The sequence below is a fragment of the Nannospalax galili genome, unplaced genomic scaffold (assembly GCF_000622305.1).
Source record: "Nannospalax galili isolate Female #2095 unplaced genomic scaffold, S.galili_v1.0 scaffold841, whole genome shotgun sequence".
NCBI classification, from domain to species: Eukaryota; Metazoa; Chordata; class Mammalia; order Rodentia; family Spalacidae; genus Nannospalax; species Nannospalax galili.
The window spans coordinates 59,710-81,535 of record NW_008345000.1 but is presented as its reverse complement, the minus strand read 5'-3'; the positions used below and the strand labels follow the sequence as shown (position 1 = coordinate 81,535).

At 43.8% G+C, this 21,826-nt stretch overlaps 1 protein-coding gene across 1 annotated transcript; it reads right to left on the bottom strand.

Annotated features, from left to right (window-relative positions):
- Positions 1 to 11,597: 11,597 nt before the first annotated feature.
- On the bottom strand, positions 11,598 to 21,389 carry LOC103740644 (olfactory receptor 10AD1-like). The gene is made up of 3 exons (XM_008841317.1): positions 21,280 to 21,389; positions 19,828 to 20,049; positions 11,598 to 12,561 (listed from the first exon to the last, which is right to left on the bottom strand). Exons 1-3 carry the CDS (start codon positions 21,387 to 21,389, stop codon positions 11,598 to 11,600), a joined length of 1,296 nt encoding a protein of 431 aa, XP_008839539.1.
- Between the last annotated feature and the right edge of the window lie 437 nt (positions 21,390 to 21,826).

Below are 21,826 nucleotides of genomic sequence, written 5' to 3'. Positions count from 1 at the left end.
CGTAACCAAGAGAGTGGTGCCCACAACTTCAGTGCTTTCAAAAGCACCGCAGGGCCCAGGAGTCTGATTACAAAATGTAAGAATTTCTAAATTAGCTGGAGGTGGTAGCACATACCTTTAGTCCGAGCACTTGGGAGGCAGAGGCAGAGGCAGTCAGATCTCTGTGAGTTCAAGGCCAGCCTGGTTGACACAGTGAGTTCCAGACCAGCTGGGGCTACAAGAGTAAAAAAAAAAAAAAAAAAAAAAAAAAAAAAAAAAACCAAAAAACCTTTTAATTAGTTATTTAGATTAAAATGTTACAAATTCAAATTCAGGCATTTATGATTATGTGGTGGTAGTAAACATCTGTTATCCGGAACATCAGCAAACAAGACAAGAAAGTCAACATATTTCTTCTCTGTTAGAATTTTTGAGTTGAAGGGGCATCACAGACAAAGTTAAGAGGCTGATGACAGAAAAGAGAAAATATCTGATTTTTCTAAAACTGACAAGAATGGAATGTTATTCTAGAATATACAAATAACTCATGCAAATAAACAGGAACAAGACAGCAACCCACTAGCAAAAAAGAACAAAGGATATGGGCAGGCAATTTAATGATGAGGGAAAAGCTAAGACACATAAGGAAATTTTATTAAAACTACCAGTAATAAAAATGAAAATTAAACCAATAATGCTATATGGCTGTAAACCCACAAAACAGCAAGAATAGAAGTCTATAAAGTTGCAAGTGTTGTTAGGTGAGTGGAGATACAGAATCTTTTAGAAATCAATCTGCCATTCTTAGATACATTAAATAGAGTCATACCTAGTACCTCTAATGTAAAACAAAATGTTCACAATTCCAGAATGGACTAATCAGGGGTACTCAATGCAGAGTTATAAAGTAATGAGTAGAGCTGGAGACAGCAAGGGAATTTATCTCTGGAAGAGGAGACCACTGAGGGAGGCACGAGTGAAAAGCAAAAGGTTAAATGTAAGCATCTGTATGGAGCTGAGAAAGCATGACTGGTGAAAAAATAGGACACAAAGTGTGATATTTAGTTCACCAGTGCTGGTGTACTTTAAAAATACATGTCCAGGACTGGGAATAGGATTTTATTTAATATAGACATCTGTTTAGCACGTTGCAAGGCCCCGGGTTCAATCTTCAGTACAGCAAAACACAATCCACAGAATAACCAGGCTTAGAAAAAATATATATATATATACACACAGTAGAGAATTACCAAATATAAAAGGAGAAAAATGGGAGCAGAGATGGGAGACATAAAGCAAAAGTTTTTACTTGCAGACACCAGTGATGGGTGTGCCATGGAATAGAGTGTGTTTAACTCGATCCCTTGAGAAATCAATGAAACATAAACACAAACACGTCAGAACAGTATCTGGAAGATGAACGGCTGGAATGAGAAATCTTGCAAAAACCAAGATCTGACAACAAAATGGACTTATTCAAAGCAAGCGTAAAGAAGAGGTGAATGCCTGAGGTATAGTTGGCAAGGAGAACGATGAATGCCTGGGCTACAGTGGGCAAGGAGAACGATCATTCTGGAGAGCCTTGAGATACTTTCTTATTCAATCCTTATAACCATACTGGGGCCTTAAGGTCTTTAAGACTTTTTGGTTGCAAGAAACAGCTTCATTTGAGATAGCTTTAAGAAAAAAGAAAGAGTTAATTATAAGGATGTAAGGTTACTTCACAGACCCTAAGGTGTAAGAATGCAGCTGCATTTTGAAGGCTGATGCAAACTAGGGCAGTCATTTCTCAAGCTCCTTCTCTGGAGACATGATGTTATTTCTTTTTCCCTCTGACTAGCGCATTGTCTCTGTATGTCAACTTTTCTCTTCCCTTGTGTATGTGGCAGAAGACAGGTGCTCCACAACTAGAACCTCTGCCTGTCCCAGTCTGAAACAGTTTTATCCACTGCATATCAATGACTTACTCTTAGAAAAAAATCATTTCATGACCCATCTTGGCTGTGTCAGCTGAGGTGATGGTGGGTGGATGGGTATCTCATAGAATTTGCTTGGTGGCTTAGGGTCCAGTCTTGTGAAAGGAGACAGTTCGTGGAAAATGGTGTGTGACCTAACAGACGCACTCTGAAATATCTACCACAGCTCATAGGCTCATCGAATGAACAAATGAATGACCAGAAACCTAGTTTTGTCTGTCTCCAGAGCCTGTGTTCTGTCTATTCCATTGTAGCCTCTTTCCTATTTGAGGTGATTGTTTTTGCTACCCTGTAAAAGAGAATGGTCTTGACTAGGGTACGCCCAGGAAAAAGAAGCATTTTTATATACTCAAAGTAGTACAATTGGAATATAATTTAATAAAGGTTTATTTTCAGGCCCTAGTGAGGTATAGGGAAATCGCAAGAACTCCTGAACCAGAGAAGCTATTCTAGTACAGAGGGGCTCCGTTTCAGAACTAGGAAACACAGAACTAGGTCAAGGGTTTCCAGGTCATGGAAATTAAAGGGACTGGAGCAAGCTTGTCATTCCATACCCAGCTTCATGTCCCTACATTCTGTCTTTCCTGTTCATAGGCTGAACTTGTTGACCCAGTCCACGACCTTTCAACCCCTGAGGTGCCTGACAAGGTGTGAGGAACTGAAGAGCCAGACAGAAGACTAGGACTTTAGAAAAATGAAAACAAATACTCGTGTTTAATTTTGCTAAACCGAATATTTCAGAGGAGATCACTAAGATGACTCAGGGGCACGAGTCGGGGTCAGGGCTCTGGCCATTTCCCTCTCCGGTACTATTTAATTTTGTTGAGGGGATGGTGTCATAGCACCTCATGTATTCAAGGCACTTGTCCAAGGATTGGAAAATCAACCACACGGTAGTTGGGAAGAGAAAAGTAAATTAATTCTAAAAGAACAATGGAGTACAGCGATAAGAAAAGGCATAAATTATGGGGCCTTAGAGAGTCCAGTGACTTCAGGTGGTCTCGAGAGGTCTCCTGGAGTGGCTGACTGAAAAGGAGACAGGGCAGCCGAGGACACTGCAGCCCAACATTACACAATTCTCTAAAAACGGGGCCATCGCTTGCAAAGGCTTAGGCTTGGCATCCTTGGACTCGCTGACAACCATGGAGGCTGGATGCGATTGGAGGGGGTCTTCGCAGCCCGCCTTGCTCCGCCCACACCCCCACCCTCCGCGGGAGGGGCCGGGCGCACGGCTGGGTGGGCATCCCAAGCCCCGAGGTCCGCACCTCCTGCAGCTTCCCAAAATAGACCTTGTTTCTCAGCGGTGCCCAAATCTGGATGCAGCCGGGGAGGAGCGGTCGAGGGGCGGCGCTCATTGGTCGCAGGCTCCCGGTGGCCACGCCCATCTCTCGGCTCTAATGGGGTCAAGGCCGGCAGCCTCAACCGCAGAGATGGCGACCGCTTTTGATGTGAAGGAGCCCAGGCTCAGAACGGTCAGGTCCCCTTCCCACCCCTGGTCCCAGGGCCGGGCCCTGTGCGTTCTAGGTCTCGATTGGCGCCGTCCGGAGGTGCAGCCCAAGATGAAAGACACCAGACGAGCACTGTCTGGGTAGCTTCTCCTTGATGTATTTAACTGGCTTTTTGCGGACCCGGGGCTCTTAGCTTCCAGAGACCAGGGCCCCCAGGCGGGGGAGAGGTGGCCTGGGGATGGCTTAGCTGGTGAGCCCCTCCTGCAGCCGCTTCTGGGCACCCGAGGGGACAGCTCAGGGTCTGGGCCCCAACTCACCTTCTGCCATCCTCGTTGAATGCACGGTTTCTACAAAAAATCAGATTCTTTTGTTTTGTAATTTTACACCGAACAGCTCAACACTGCATCCAGTTTTGCACCTTACATCCCTCCCTATTCTTCCTATTCTGTCTCTGCTAACATCCTCTCACCCCCACCCCTCCGCCCCTCCCCCGCCGCCGCCTTTGGGTCAAGTCTGCTCCTTCCCGGCCTACTTAAGGGGTGGGCTTTTCTTGGGAACGGGTGAACAAACCGTCTATTCACCCCAGGTAGGGTACCAAGGATAGGAAACAAAGAAAATTCTACTCAAGTGTAGTTGGTGAACCAACTGAGTTTGAGGTTGCTTTAAGAAGTACAGATGGGGCTGGAGAGATGGCTCAGGGTTGAGACTGACCGACTGCTTTTGCAGAGGACCTGGGTTCGATTCCCAGCACCCACATGGCAAGCAACAACTATCTGAAACTCCAGTTCCAGGGGATCTGACGCCCTCTTCTGGCGTTGCATGATACGGGTGCACTTACACTCATACACATAAAATATTTTTAAAAAGTATAGACAACTTTATCAGCAGCCCCACCACCCAGCTTTAACTGCCTGTTTATCCCACCTCCTCCCTCCAAGTAACTGTCTAGATCTCTTTAGAGAGGGATGGGACCTCATGAGTTCGTCCCCTACCCATGTCAGAATATTAGTCAACCTAATCTTGAGCTGCCTTGTGCAGGCAATCCTTGTGCAGCAAACCTTTGCTGAGGAGAGTTCAAGAGGAAAACAGGCATGTTATGCCAGAGTTGGAAGAGAGGCTCTGGAGCCAGGTCACCTGAGTAGGAATCGCAGCCATGCCATTTAAATACTGTTTTATTTGGAAAATCAGTTTCTAGGAGCCTCTGTTTCTGCACCTCAAAATAGGGGTGATAGTATGTGAAGTGGATATCATGATTATGAGGATCAAGTGTAAAGGCCTTAGAACGTGTGCTCATTGTGTGTGAGCTGCTATTATTATCTGTGCTCCAAAGGTGCATGGCATAGACTTTTAATTCTAATGTATTTATTTATTTAATTTTTGATTTATTTTTATTTTATGTGTATGAATGTGGTTGGTCTGACTGCATGTAGGTGCACTTTATTGTATGTGGATACAATAAAGCCCATGGAGACCAGAAGAGGGTTTTGGATCCTCTGGAACTGGAGTTACTGAGGGCTATTAGCCATCTTGGAAACTGATTGCCAGTTTTATGACTCAGAGAAGGTCTCTCTCAGGCTCTGGAGCTATCTCTTTGAAGTGTGACCTTTAAGGAAGATGTACCCCATCTCTCCATCTCTGGGGGCGGGTAGGAACATTTCTCCAAATTGTTAAGATAATATTTGCCTTGAAGACACAGGATAAGTTTACTTTTCTATTAAGTAAAGACGAATTAACAAACCAGGGCCTTACCCTCCCACCCCCACACAACTCCTTTTAAAATTATATTTTTCTAGTAGGCTTCCATGTGGCTCTTTCAAAAGGCCTTTAGTATTAATTATCTCTCCTCTTACTACCACTTCTACTCTCCCATTCCCTACCCAATTTAACCCATCCTATCCGTTATTCCCCTTTCCCATTTATTTCAGTGCATTCTATCTCACATCCCATCAATCAACCCCATGGTCCCTTGTTAGTTTCCTGATCTCCAAGGACTTTCCAGTTAAAACACACCTATCTAAAGATTCAAAGCTAGCACCCACTTATGAGAGAGAACATGTGACATTTGTCTTTCTGGGTTTCCTGACTTAGGATGATTATTTTCAGTTCTATCCATTTACTTAAATTTCATAATTTTGTTTTTCATAATAGCCGAATAATAGTCCATTGTGTAAATGTACCATACTTTAATTATCCATTCAACAGTTAATAGATATATAAGTATATATATATAATAAAAAGACTTTAAATGTAGTTACTCTATAATAGAGGTCCAATGGCCCTAGTAGACACCACAGACTAGCAAATGAAAATTTCAGGGTCAGAAATGAACTCCCTCTTTTGGGGTTGTTGCCAAGAGAAATTCCGCAGATCCTAAAACAATACTTGCTATTGCCATTACACTTGGTTTCCCATCATAAATTGATGGTAAGACCTCATTTCTGAAGACACTACATAGCTGAGTCACAGAACAGAGAAGGAGAAATCAACCAATACTGACCTTGAAGCTACAGCTCTGCTGGATAGCTTTCATAGTACTAGAAGGTGCTGTGTATGTTACTGTCAGAGAAGTTAACCATCAGCCTTAGCTGTGACCTCTTGGAGCTGCAATAATGGTTGCCTTGGGAAAATATGCCCACTGGTGCAATAGTGGCATGACATTATGGGAGTAACCAATCACCTAATTTTATTTAAGGCCTGCTTCATGAGATGATGTTCATATCTGACACTGTTATCAAGGCCAAGAACCTATGGCTTGACAGGTCACAGACCAGAGGGGAGAACCCACTACCATCATTCTGCTAAATAGACATAGTATTAAACAGACTGATAATGCCTTAATGTTTCGCCCATAGATCAGTGCGTCTCTCAACTCTCACCAGAGAAGGTTCTCCTGGCAGCAGATGACTAACATAGAGATGGTCAACATAATAAGAGTGCTCGACCCTAAATGGAATGCCTGTATCGCACCCTCTCTTCCCAAGGCTTGAGGATCATTGTAAATGAGGGGGAGGAAAGCATGTAAGAGTCAGCATTTGATGAATACAAGGAAACTGTGTTGTCTGGACACCACAGGGTAGTTGCACATATGAACCCACGGTACTTACGACAGCATGCACAAAACTTGTGCAAACCTAAGCTGGACAGGATCTCAGCATGAATAGGGGAGGTGGGCAGGAAGCCCCAGCTCTAGCTGAGGATAGAATGGCAGTTGATAGAATGTGAGAGAGAGACCCAATTTTCTTTACTGGTATGTCACCTGGTAGGTTGACCAGATCCCAAGGGATAGACACCCCCACCACACACAAGAGCATTTGGGAAACAGATTAAACTGGATAGGCTTTAAAAAATACAGTAATAGAGGATATGAAGTTGGGGCCTAGTAAGGTGGCAATAGAGGAGGAGGAGGTCTGAATATGATCAAAATATATTGTATGAAACTCTTGAGTCAATAAAATTTTAAAAAATTGTATTTTTAATTAGCTTAACATTGTAATAGGTTTCCATGTGGCTTTTTTTGTATCGTCTTGATTTTGGTTAATCCTCCGTCTCACTGTTCCTCTCCCCCCTCTTCCAGCACTCATCCATGTTTCAACCTTTCTGATCCTTCCCCCAACTTTGTCACTACATTTACTCCCCACACGTAAGCCCCACCCCCCTTGCCCATGGCATCTTCTAGTTTCCTGGCCTCTAGAGACACTCCAAATCAGACATACAAATCTAAACCTTTAAATCTAGGCTCACATGAGAGAACACCCAGCATGTGTCCTGTATTACTTCAGTTTATTTCCCAATTCCATCCATCTTCCTCTAAATCTCATAATTTCATTTTTGTTTAGTGCAGAATAAAACTCTGTTGGGTCAATGCGCCACATTTTCACTATTCACTCTTCAGTTGATGGACATCTACGCTGATTTAATGTTCTAGCTATTGTGACTAGAGCAGCAAGAAACATGGATATGTAAGTATCTCTGTAGTAGGATGTGGAATCCTTTGGACACATGCCTAGGAGTGGTAGAGCTGGGCTATATGGTAGTTATATTTTTAGCTTTTTGAGAAACTTCCACATTGATTTCCTTAGTGGCTGCACCAATTTACACTCCCACTAACAGAGAATAAGAGTTCCCCTTTCTCTACATCCTCATCGGCATTCGTGGTCATTTTTTCCTTTGTATTAAGGAATGGGGCTGATCTCATTTAAAAATATTTTATATTTAATTTTTATGTGTGCTCCTGTGGAGGCCAGAGGACAGCTTGTGGGATCCAGGGATTGAACTCAGGTTGTTAGGCTTGACTGCCTTTACCAGACTGCGTCATCTTGCTGGTCCTGTCATTTGTTTACTTCATGATAGTCATTCTGCCTGAAGTGAGAGGGAATATCAGAGTAGCTTTAATTTGCATTTCCTAGCGTATACGTATTTTCAACCCTTTATCTAAAAATATTTTGTTATTTTAATATTATGTGTATGAATGTTCTTCCTGCCTGTATGTGTAGGCAGTGCTCACAGCGGCCAGAAGAGGGCATCAAATTCCCTGGAACTGGAGTTACAAATTGTAAGCTACCATGTGGGTGCTGGGAACCAAACCCATGTCCTCTGCAAGGGCAAAAGCAGCCAGTTTTCTCTTTCTTTTTCTTGAGACATGGTCTCCCTGTAATTACTGCTGGGACTTACTATGTAGACCAAGCTGGCCTCAATCTCACAGAGATCCATCTACCTCTGCCTCCCAAGTGCTGGGAATAGAGTCATACTCAAACCATGCTTGGCTCAGTCAGTGCTCTTAACTGCTGAGCCATCTCCAGTCCCGATGTTGAACACTTTAAAAATTATTGATTTATTTTTATTTTATGTGTATGAGTGTTTTGCTTGCAAGCATGTAAATGTGTCCATATTATGAAATTCCTGCGAAGGCCAGAAGGCATTGGATTCCATGGAACTGGAGTTACAGATAGTTGTTAGTTGCCATGGGGGTATGGGAAACAAACCTAGGTCCTCTGCAAGAGCAGCAAGTGCTTTTAACTGCTGAGCCATCTCTCCACTCCCATGCTGAAACCTTTAAAAATATCAACCATTTGTTTTTCTTCTTTTGAGAACTCCGTGTTCTGTTCCACAGCCCACTTTTTTATTAGTTTTCTTAATGTTTTGTTTTCTTTTAGTTCTTTGTGTATTCTAGATATTAATCCTCTGTTAGAGGTACAGCTGACAAAGATTTTCCCCCATTCTGTAGGCTCAGTCCTCACTTGACTGATGTTTCCCTTTGCTGTACGGAAGTTCTTACTTTCATGTTTGTTGACTGTTTACTTCCTGAGTGACTGGAGTCCTACTCAGAAAATCCTTACTTATGCCTATATTTTGAAGTATTCTCCCTTCCTTTTTTTCCTAACAGTTACAGAGTTTCAGGTCCTACATGAGGTTCTTGATCCATTTGGAGTTGATTTTTGGATATTCCCTTTCCCCTACAGTATTTGTTGGAGATTCTGGCTTCTCTGCAACATGCGTTTCTAAAGCATCTATCTTGGTTCCTTTTCCTGTTGCTGTGACAAACACCCTAACAAAAGTAACAAGGGAGAAGGGGTTTATTTTAACTTACAGGTCAAGAGTACAGTCTATTATGGCAGGAAAGTCAGGGCGGCAGGTACTTGGAACAGCTGGGCATACTGCATCCACAGGCAAAAAGTGGAGAGCTTTCTGAATGCTTGTGCTGGCTTTCTCCTTTTTATACAGTTCAGACAATGGTACTGCCCACTGTTAGAGGGTATCTTCCTACCTCAATTAACCTAGTCAGCAAAGTTCCCCTGAAGCATGTTCAGAGCCTAAATAACCCTCACGGGCACATCTGGAGCCTTGTATCTCAAGGGATTCCACATCCTGCCAAGTTCACCATAAACATTAACCATCACAGCAATTTTGCCAAAAATCAGGTGGCCACAGTTACGTGGACTTATATCTGGGTCCTCTAATCTATCCCATTGATCGATGTGTCTGTTTTGTGCAATGCTATGCTATTTTTATTATTACGGCTCTTGTTACATGACTTGAAACAACTCGACAATATGTTCAGCAGCATTCATTATGCTCAGAATCGCTTTTTGGCTGTTTGGGGCCTTTTGTGCTTCCGTGTGAATTTTAAGATGATTATTTTCTATTTTTGTGAAGAATGGCATGGGGATTTTGATTAGGATTGCACTGAATTCACAGACCAATTTTGGCCATTTTCACAATACTAAATCTTCCGATGCTTGAGCTTAGGAGATCTTAACGTTTTCTAGTGTCTTCCTGGATGGATGTCTTCAGTGTTGTGGTTTTCATTGCGGAGGTCTTTTGTTTGGACAAGGAGAAGCAGACTATTGTGAATGGGATTATTTCCTTGATTTCTTCTTCACATGCTTGCTACTGTGTACAGGAAGGCTATTGAATTTTGCACATTAATTTTGTATCCTTTTCCTAGCAAAGCCCTTAAAAATCTTGCCAGTCTGGAGTTGCGTTCAGTCTCTTGCTGTAACAGTCTTAAAGTCTTCCTTGTCTAACTTGGGTGCGGTTTTTCTTTGATAACAGAAACCATCAGGTTCTGCATTTATTGTTTCTTCTCAGTAACAGTAATGTCTCATTTATTCTTCCTCGCATTTTCATACTCTTTCATGCATTTTATGATTTCTAAGTACTCACCAACTCACCCTCAAAAGATCCTGTGACACTATTGCTTCAAATCACTGTTACAAAGGATTGTAAGTGATGTGTAGTCTGTGGAAAGAATATCGCATTGACTTGAGGCCACTCTATTGAAAGTAGCTGGAAAAATAAGGAACAGGCCCATCTTTCATCCTCCTCTATTTATCATAAAAGGAGCATGAGGAAAATGTAATTTGGAAGTAGAGAGACGTGCTGATAGGAAAGGTAGGTTTGGTTAAGAAGAGAAGGTAGAGGAAGCCAGAGAGAATGTGGACACAAACAGAAGCTTCTACAGCAGTGGAGGTGATGGGGGGCTACGCTCCTTAAAGTACAGGGAATAAAGCCCATCAGCTTAAGATGAGGAGGCAGGTAAAGCGATTTAAGTAGGAATGCAGTCAAAGACAGAAGAGCGAAAGGAAGGCGGTAAGCAGGGTGAGGAGATGATTTGGATACTGGAAAGAGAGAAAGAAACTGGCGGCCTGAGAAGCTTGGTGGAGGCACGTGCTTGCCTGGGAAGGGAAATATAGTCAGATGGTCATCTTACTGAAGGGAACTAGAAGATTTAGGAGAAAGGGTTTGACACACTATCCCTATCCACCGATCCCTCCCCAACAACAAACACCAACAGCTAGTGTTTGTGGTGCTGGCATTGTTAGGGCACCACACAGTCTTTCTCAGTGAGTGGGGAACTGATAAGATGGAATTCAAGTTTCTGACCTCTTTCTTGTATTCACTAACTGACTTTTCTTAATGTTAACACTGTTGTATAGTTCCCTTTCTCAGTGAAGAGTGAAGTGGATGAATCGGATCTAGATGAGGAGGCTAGAACACAAGAAAGAAAAGCAGACTACTGTGACTAATTGAAAGAACATTAATGCCTAAATGTATGTGCAAAAACCAGCCCGAGGAGTGGCATGTAAAATTACTATAAAATAAACAGAGTTTAAGTCAAATGCACTTAACAGTTAAAGGCCCTTATTCATTGAATTCTGCTATAAGACTGCAGGGAAAAAGTCAGGAAAGCTTCAAATACCCTTGAGGAGAGTTCACGGGAAAACAATGCTGGAAACAAAGTCAGAAATGAGCCTCAGACATCGGGAGGGACTTCTGGTCTGAGTCTGGGGGAAAGGAAGCTATGAGAGTTTTTTTCTGGAGTCTTCCAGCATTGGAGAGTAAAGTCAGGAAAAGGCTAACCTTCCACTTCCAAGTGGAGGAAGCTTCTCCAGAGAGCTCCCTCCTAGACAGACACTTCCTAAGCCAGGTTTCCTCTCCTAAGAGCTCTGCCCATGGCCCCCTTCATCTCCTTATGAAATGAGCTTCTTTGCAGGGCACTTGTGCCTCCGATAATGAAAGAGAACTCAGAGAGGATCCGTGTGTGGGAAGTCAACTCAAGATCCGAGCTGCAGGCAGGGAGGAACTTTGAGCTGTGAGTTTGGTGCCAAGGAAGACGTGAATGCTCATCCCAAAGTCGTCCAGAAATGGAGAGTGAGGGCTGGGAAAGGGGTTACTAACCTGGAGGATCTCCCTCCTAGACAGACTCTGCTTGAGCCAGGTTTCCTCTCCCGAGAGCCCTCCCCATGGCCCCCTTCATCTCCTTGTTGCGGAAACTGTAGATGATGGGGTTGCACATTGGGGTGATGATGGTGTAGAGGAGGGAGAAAGGCTCGTCTTTGTCAGGCCGGTGTGTCCTGCGGGGATTCATGTAAGAGAACGTAGCTGAGGTATACAAAAAGATGACCACAGTCAAGTGGGAGGCACAGGTGGAGAAGGTCTTCCCACGACCTGAGGAGGAGGTTCTGCAGAGGATGGAGGCCAGGATACGGGCATAGGAGGTGATGATGAGCACCATGGGGCTGAGCAGCACCACAATGGCATCAGCAAAGATCAATTTCATGCTGAACTGGGGGCCCACACAGGAGAGGGCGATCACTATGGGGGCCTCACAGAAGAAGTTTTCAATGTGGTTGTCTTTGCAGAAGGGATTCCGGAATGATATATACGCAAGAAAGATGCCATTGATCATCCCAAAGATCCAGGAAGGGCACACCAGCCTGACACACACTTGCCGACTCATGATCTGGGCATAGTTCAGTGGGTGGCAGATAGCAGCATAACGGTCATAGGCCATAAAAGCCAAGAGGATGCACTCGGCCACACCCAGAAAGAAGACCAAATACATCTGGGTCATGCAGGAGACGAAGGAGACCATGTGGTTCTTGGTCACCAGGTGGGTCAGCATCTGTGGGATGGTGGTGGTGATGAAGCAGATGTCAAGAAAAGACAGGTGTCCAAGGAAGAAGCACATGGGGCTGCTGAGACTGGAGTTGGTCCAGGTGATGAAGATGATGAGGCCGTTCATGGCCATGGCGAGGCTGTAGAGAGCTAAGAAGACGGTGAAGAGCAATGCCCGAGTGGGAGGGGAGCTCTTCTCAAAGCCCACGAGGATGAACTCTGCCGCTGTGCTGCCATTCCTCAGGTCCGATGTCTGGGGCCTGCTTGGGGAGGGAGGACAGGAAAAACACAAACGACAGAATCCCATGAAGATGTGGAGTACTCATGTAGGCCCAGAAACCAAGCTGTATAAGAGGGTTTACCAGGGTGATAGTAAAAGCTTTAGAACTTAGTGAGCTCTAGAAAGTTGGTGATGTAGTGACCTGGTGAAAACACCACTTTAAAAGTCCAAGGCATAGTGGTTCCACTTTACCCTGGATTACTAGATCTTCTCGAAAGTATTACATCTGCTCCAGGACTCTCACATGAAAGGACTGGTTATGAACAGATACACTCAGAGGTGAAAAAACAAATAGGTTATCTGGGACTCACAGGAAAGGTTCAAGAAATAGAGGAGTGGAGTGTGTGATGGGAGGGGATGGTAATGATTAGCTTAAGAAGGTCATTTGCAGGAGCCACATGAGAGGTATTTGAAGGTATACTTAAAAATGGTTTTCTCTTTTTGTTTTGAGACCAAGTCTCATCTAGCACTAGCTGGTCCTGAACTTACTATACTGCCAAAGATGACAGTGAACTCCTGCCTCCACCCCACCAAATGCTGGAATTACAGTCACGCACCATTACAGCCAGTCTGGAGGTGTATTTTTCTAGAACCAACTTTTAGTGTTTGTGTACCTAATTTGAGGTGGGGAATGGTTTGAAATTTCAGGGAAAATAAAGCATTGTAGCTCTTATGGCTGTCTCTGAGGTGAGTGACTGGCATATTTTTGGAGACTGACACGTCTGTCTCCAGTAATCCACCTTTCCCAGACTCAGTCTCCAGCAGCTGTCGCCTCTACAACCACCGTGCTGTGCATGCTGGAGAAAGGGCTTGGTGGTGAGTGCCTGCGTGTGTTCTCATCAGGAGGCAACTTTCCCTCCTTGGTTGGAATTTACAGGGCATTTGATGGAAAGTATTCAACCATCTTCACGAGAATGGGAAATGGATGAGTGGGGCACATCTTTTCCAACCTTTTGGAACGGTCGTTCAGAGAACCTTGATCACCTCTGCCTCTGTAACTAGTGCTCATTTTAAGTCTTCAGGGACTAAGTATTCGTAATTCTTATGCTCTCATGACTGTACCTTCTAGAGACGCTCTATGATCATATTCAGTCTCTTGCACTTTTCATCCTGTTTGGGAGTTAGGACGCATCGGATCCCTTTCACCTTCAGACGTTCGTAGGCGGCCAGTGTGCGCCTGCGCAGCTTCCTGCTTTGTGGGGGGCTTCCCTTCGACTCCCTTTGCTGTACACTCTGGCTCTGCCTTCTGTGTGGGCCTTCTTTTCATTTCTCTACTTCTTTCCAGTCCTCACTCGTTTCTCTCCTTTTCCCATTTTACTCACGGTTACCACCAGCCATCGACATCTGATTAAACCCCCTCTCCTGTCTATGAAGTGCTCACGTCTCCTCCTGCCTTTTAGAGTCGACCTCCCCTTCCAGTGTCACTCCTTGCAGCACTAGGGTCCCTCCAGGTGAGAGTTCTTGATTGATCAAGGATACCTCCGTGTCTATTCCTATAATCTTCAGTGTGGAAAGTTCTGGAATCCAAGGCTACTCTTAGGGGCCCAGAAAAGTAAGGGAAGGACAGAGAGCATAGCATGGGGGCCTGCAACTCTGCACTCAGTGGACATGTAGAGACTAAAGTAGAGTTCCAGCAATGTAAGTCAGTAAACCACAGTTCACAGAATTCTTGGATTTGTGCAACAAGAAGTTACAGCTTAACTCAAAGATTCACTAAACCATGCTAGAAGCTAAACGGTCACCTGCAGTTCACTGAGCAGAAAGAATATTCTGTGCTCCCAGGGTCTAATGCCTTGTTAGAGACTGTTACCAGTTCACTGACCAAACATCTGTCTAAATAAATGGGTCATGGTAAAGGAGCTCATTCTGAGGCTCTGCTGGCAACAATATGTCACTTACTCACTGTGACAAGCAGCAGAGATCTCATGGTGTTTGAGGGCATGCTGCTTCACGGAGGATGGTCTGATCTGGTGGGCCACTCTGGAAGACGGTGGTGTCTGGTGACCTTTTCAATGTTTTGACATCTATGCTATTGCAGATAAGTGTTTTCTTAAACAATACCACCACGTTACATGTGTACAGTACTTTAAAGAGCAGGTGCGAGGTATCTGAACCTTGTGTTAGAATTTGGTACTGTGTACTTTTATTTTTCAACTTGATTTTCATATTGTATATTTTGTCCTTCTTGGGCCTTAAAAAAGTTTTATCTCCATGCTCAACTTAATTTACATGCTCTTCTGTTATTTTGAGAAATCTCGGTAAGAAAATGAAAATGTCAGCTCTTCTTTAGTTAGGTAGGCTGTAGTGTCCTGCTGCAAAACAAAATGAAACAAACAAAAACAACTTTGCCCTGGAAAATATTACTTCTGACAGAGAATGTCTTAAAAATGAACTGTAGAAATTGTTGCTGTAGCCTCTGTAACTAATCTTAATCTCTGCAATCTATTCTGTTTGTCTTGGTTAACAGAAATGGTTATATCAATGCACACATACACACATCTTTTAAAATATATATCCATATGCACATATTTGTGGGATTTCTTATTTAAACCAGAGGAACATTATAATATTGTCCTCTGTAGACTGCATAGAGATAAAACACTATCCACAACTCTATTGATTTTCTATTTGAAGACTACAGGATCTGTGATCTCATTTTATTACTGTGCCTTAATTAGGTAATTTAATCTTATTGAAGAGTCACTGATAAATTAGTTTGGGCAAGGAAGCTATGCACAGTTTGGCAGTAGAAAAAAACAGAGAGATTTCCTGTGTTCTAACATTGTCATACCTCATTTAATTAACCCACTGTTCTGATCCTTTTCAGAACCAGCTGCAAGCAAAATAGAAATTTTCCAAAGTTCCAAGAGCCTCTCTGAACTGGGGTATCAGCCACATGAGGGTGGAAGCTGGTTCACTATAGTCTTAATCAGGTAGAACAAAACACTATTAAGGGTGGAGCATGTGTGTGTGTGTGTGTGTGTGTGTGTGTGTGTGTGTGTGTGAACTTCTTTTGTATACTTGGTATTTCCTTCTGTATGAAGGTAATTATCTGACTTCCTTTACACGCCATCACAGGGGACAAGGAGTGGCTACCTGATTGCTTTTAGAAAGAGAAATCCATTGCGTTTGTTCCAGCAGATTCCTCTGGCCTTCCTCCGAGGAGAGGCAACCTACTCTAGGGCATTGCTCTGTTCCTGTTTGGGAGTCTCTGTCAAGGGCTGCCTGTGTTGCTTGTGGCTAGGGGAATAATCTTGCCTAACTGCAGAAATCTATGCATGCTTTTTTAAAAATTAATAAAGGTGATATATCTGTTGACTCTTTTTTACACTTCAGTTTATTCAGTACCAGACGGAAGAGTAGTAGTATTTATTCAAGTCCCAAACAATTATTATTAACAGAAATATTACCCAATATATGGCAATAAATTATAAACAAAAGATATGATAAACTTTGGGTTAGAATGGAAAGAAACTCTAAGTCATGATAATGTGCGGCAGATCCCGGAAGGGGAGAATCCTGCTAACCATATTCTGAACTGTAGAAGTACAGGGTTGGGGAGCTAAGGGTGAGGTCTCCACCCATGACTACAGGAACACAAAGAGCAAAGTGTCATATTGTAGACCAGACTGGGGGATATGTCTCATTCTAGTGTGAAGCCCGGATTCTTGCCATATTTACTGGAGATGAGCAGAGACAGGAAGACCCTCTGAGCTCACTTGTGAGCCAGCCTAGCTGAGTCAGTAAGTAGAATGTTCAGCGAGATACTGACTCAAAAAATAAGGTGAAGAACAAGTGAAGAAGACACCCAACATAGATCTCTGGCCTCCACATGCATGCACACACATGTATATCTGCATGTACACATATGAACACATAACAATACACATACAAAGAAAAAAAATGCTCATATCAAAAATAGGCAAAGGACTTGAATAGGCATTTCTCAAAATAAGAGAAATAGTCAACAGGTATATGAAAAAAAATGTTCAATAGCTCTAATGACTAGGGAAGCAAACTAAAACCCCAATGACATAGGACCTCCACCAGTGGCAGGGCTATTATGAAAATGTGAAAGGGGGGCTGGAGCGATGGCTCAGCAGTTAGGAGGGCATTCTGCTCTTGCAGAGGATCCAAATTAGGTTCCCAGCACCTTGCAGAGGATCCAAATTAGGTTCCCAGCACCCATGTGGGGTAGCTCACAACCCTTTGTAACTCAAGCTCCAGGGACTCCAACACCCTTTTCTGGCCTCACACACAGACACACGCATATACACATAATTAAAAATAAAAATAAAACCTCAAAAACCCATGTGAAAGATAAGATGTATTGGCAACAGTGTGGGGAAAAGGACCCTTCTTGTACACTGTTGGTGAGACTGAGTTCAGTCATTATGCTAACCATTATGGGGGTTCCCCAGCAAGCTCAAAATATGTGTATTATTTGATGAAGTGATCTCATTTGTGGCTATATATTCAAAGGAAGTTAAATTAGCATGTTGAAGAGAACTATTTACTCCCACATTCATGGTAGCATTGTTTACAGTACTTAAGATACGGAATCAAATGTCATGTCCATCAACATTTGAACAGACTTTCAAAAAATCTGGTATAAAAATAATGAAATACAATTCATCCTTAAAAAGCAAGTAATCCTATCATTTGGGATAACATGTATAAACTTAAAGGATGTCATATTACAATAAGTTAATACAGAGAAAAATACCATATGATGTCATTATATGTGGAATTTAAAAAATCATGTCAAAGCCACAGAGAGCAGAAAGATGGTTTGCAGAGGTGGCAGTGGAGGTGGGGAAGTAAAATCTGGAGGAAGAAGTTCATGGAATCTATTGTACAACATGGGAACCATATTAAATAATATTAAATAATTAGGTATTATACACTTGAAAATTGCTGAATGAGTAATTTTTAACTGCTGTCACCATAAAGAAACTGATAATTATGTGAGGTAATGAATATGTCATTTAGCTTGCCTTAGCCTTTTTGCAATGTGTGCACATATGAAAATATCAAATTGGTCTGGGGATGCAATTCAGTAGGAGGGTATTTGTCTAGCAGGTGCAAAGAACTGGTTTCCATCTCCAGAACTTCAGAAAGCAAATAAATATATGAATGAAACATCATGTTCTATATCACAAATACGTGCAATATTTATTTGTTAATGAAAAGTTACTCTTGCTTTGAGTCACATTTGAGGCACAAAGTGAAATGATATTGTAATTTCAGTCTAAGTGACTTATAAAGTAATTATTTCCCTGAATAAATGATCTTTTTCCCAACAGATAGTAATTAAAAAATGGTATGTAAAGGGACTGGAGAGCTGGCTCAGCAGTTAAGAACAATGGCAGCTCTTTCAGAGGACTCGAGTTCAGTTCTCAGCACTCAGATGGTGCTAACAGAGGATCCAACACCCTTTTCTGGCCTCCATGAGCATTGTATGACACATGTGCACTTACATGCATGCAGGCAAAACACTCATACACATAAAATAAAAATGAATAAACTTTAGGAAAGATCTGTAAAATGATGAATACATTTAAAAATAAAACAAAATAGGGGGCTGGAGAGATGGCTTAGCAAAGTTAACAACAGTTCTTGCTCTTGCAGAGGACCTGGGTTCAATTCCCAGCACCCACATGGTAGCTAACAACAGTCCATAGCACCAGTTCCAGGGATCCGACATGGGTGCACTCATACATATAAAATAAAATAATAAAACATTAAAAATAAAGCAAAATAAAAATATTTTAGTCTTTATGAATTAGAAAAGAACTACATTAACTCATTCCCAGTACCAGTGGAGGGACTTTGGTTTGGGTCAGACATATTGGACCTTTGGTTGGCAAGGTATGTCTCAAGTTTTTCTCCTATGAAGTAACAATTAACTAAAATCATATGATTAGTTTCAATGGCTCCTCACCTGAAGGAGAGCAGCTCTGAGCAATAGCCTCTGTGAATTAGGGATCTCTAAATAAATCAGCCCGGTGGACAAGGTGGACTGCCAAGGGACTCATGTGCCCACCACACTGAGACTCTACCGAGCTACAGCCCCATGTCAGGCGTGCAGGGAACCACTTCCAAGATCGCAGGCCTAACAGGACTACAGCAGCCAGCCTTCAGAAACGGCCTGCTCTGAGACCTGGAGATGAGAAGCATCTTCCAGGGAGACATATTGGCACTTATGTGGGGCTCACACCTTTAGACTTGGTCTTCAGGAATGGCCCTGCTGGGGCCTGGGATCTACACAGCCACCACAGTATGTATAACGGGAGCATTAGGTAAGCTGCCAACAATACTGACTCAAACTCATATTTAAACTTGAACTTGAAGGTTTGCCTGTCAGATGACAAAGAGCAAAGTTACTTCCAACCTTGGCAACTTCTGGTGACTCACCAAGTCCCAGACCCCAAACCCTCACTCCTAACCAGCCGCAGAGTCCCGACTCTTACCCACGCACTGCCAGGGAAAATCAAAAGCGAAAACAAGTTTTCTCAGAGAATTCGGCAACAAGCAGAAAGACCTGGATTTGTGCAGATCCCCGAAGTATGGGCAGGAAGCGCTCCTCCCCAAGTGCACACACCCAAAGATCCTCTCATTTAAGTTCTCGACACCCCCAGCAACACACCTATGCCCCTTTCCAAGCCTTGCCCCGGTGGGTCACTTTGAAGCCTCTGACATCCAGTCAGGCTGCCACTTTCCACCATCACTACCAGCAAAGCTCCACTGCAGGACTGAGCCCCCACGAGCCCCCAGAGGTCCTGCTTCCACATCCAGGGCAGAGCTCATCCCCAAACCAGGCCCCGGGACAGCCTGTGGCCACGTAGCAAGCAGCTCTGAAACACCGTTTGTTCTGCCAGGTGCTGAGCAGCCAGTAATACCTGAGCCAGGTCCTGCCAGGTCCCACCAGGTCTCACCAGGACCTGACTCCTGCCTGCTGCCCGAGATGTCTTCATGCTCCTGAGAGGCACTGAGTGGACCTGGCCCAACCAGGAGCTTTGGGTTCCCTACAGTGTTCCTGTGCTTGAATCTCTACCCCACCCCTCAGGAACCTGGACACCTGTGAGCTTGCAGGAGCCAGCCATTTTCTTTGTCCCCTCTGTGGCTGTGGCCCTGGCCCTCTCCCTGTCACACTCACCAGGCGCTTCTGGGACCCCGCAAGTGACCTCGTTCATCTTGTGATAGAGGCCACAGGCATTGCATAGGTAGTGACCGGTGCCATCACGGTGCCACACTGGTGTGGACCAGGGCCCTGCAGTTGACACACTCCCGGCACTCTCCTGGGAATTCCTCCAAGAAGTCAGATACTGTGGGAACAAGAAGCTTGTGAGCAAGGGCTTCTGTCCCCACCGGAGAGTCGAGGGCTTCTGTCCCCACCGGAGAGTCGAGGGCCTCTGTCCCCACCAGAGAGTCGAGGGCTTCTGTCCTCCTTTTATTGTGTCTTAAACTTATTATTTAAAAAAGTGAAAAAAAATATGATTAGTGGCTAGGAAGGAATGGAACATAAACATAAATTTTGATTCCGTTTCTTCTCATCTCCCTATGACTTCACCTCACATGTCAAATGAATACTTCAAAGATTTGTGTAGCCTCCCATGCATAAGCTGAATTGCTCCTGTAGAAACCCAGAGAAGAGATTTCACTCACCTTTTCTACCCCTCCCCCCAACCGATGTTAAAACTTCTTCTAATTCTCGTAGAGTACTGTGCATCTAACTTGACTTTTCCCAGATATATTTACATGCCCTTTTCTCTTATCTGGCTCCTATAAGCATCGCAAATAATCTCCCACCGAAGCAAAATGCGGAACCTATGTCTATTATCACAATCTCTAGAAAACCATCCAGAAGGCACTTCTCAGCCTCCTTTTCCCAAGGAAAGAAGGAAAAATGTCAAATAAATAGAAAGGGAGATGTGCAAATGTAAAGACAGAGGCTCAGGAAAGACAAAGATGTGAAGGAATCAGAGAGAGGGAGAGAGTTCTCACTAAACAACAATGAAAGAAGAAGGGGGCACCAAAGAATTGAGTTGACTGAAATATAATGAAACACATAAAGTATGAAAATGAAGAACAGTTAATATAGAGATGCACACCAGGAGACTCAGATTCCAAGGGCCTCTGCCTAGGAGGAGACTCTTTGCATTACTTTTCACAAAGAAAAGTAAATGAAACAAAAAGCTCAACATGGGCAGAGTCTGGGAGACTGACCAGAAGCCTGGATCTGCTTGCCTGGGGCAGTGGAACCAGAGCTGAGGAGCCAGGCTCCTCCCCAGGCTCTAGGAAGAAGAGACTGAGTTGGGTTGTCTCTTCCTTCCCATCCTTGGAAACTGGCCTCTGTAAGCCAGTCTGGCTCTTCCAGCCACATCCAAGCCATCTGACCTTGTGCCACAGGCAGGAAGGTAGGTGAGAAGGCTGAGAGATCTGGATGGAAATATGGAGAGGAAATACAGAGGACGAAGTGAGCAGTGAAAGAGCCAGGCTAGCAGGGATGACACTAGACTTCTAGAGAAGGAGGTTAGCAGTCAAAATCTGTGACCTCTCTCTCACGGCCACTGTGTACAGAGTCCTGTGTGACGTGAATGCAGGTAGACTCCGAGGCACCCAGGAGATGTTCCACTCTAGTGACAAGGTCAGAGACAAAGTCAGCTTCACAACAGAAATTAGTTTATTCACTGACCTTGTCCATGGGGTTTGGGACACATTGGCTGTGCTGGTCTTCGGTGTGGATGAGGGATACAGAGATTCAAAGGGCGGTGCAGGTTTTTCTTTTTCAAACCAGCTGTGCATTTATAAAGCTAGGCATTTGGGCTCCTTTTCCTTCTGTCCTCCTTCCTGTCTCTCAGGTGTTCCTGCCTTCCATCCTTCCCTCCTTCAGGCAGACAGGAGCTTTTGGTTGGTTCCTATGGAAGCCAGCTGTACCAATCTTGAGGCCTGGCCTTTCCGAGTGCATCCCTGGGGCATGGTTTTACACTGTCCTATTCAAGAGTCCCTTGTGAGGCCATGCTTGTGGCAAATGGCCTGGAGTGCCTAGCATACTCACAGGTTTTCCTAAGAAATCTGTCTCCCTCAATAAATGAGGGACCTAGTAAATATGCTCCTTGCACCCTCAGCTTCAAGTCAGGGAGCCCTTTAACTCTCATTCCCCTATTTCCCAATTTACCTTTGCATTAATTATCTTGTGTTTCTGATGGCTCCCTTACTGTTTGTTATGATTCTGCCAGACA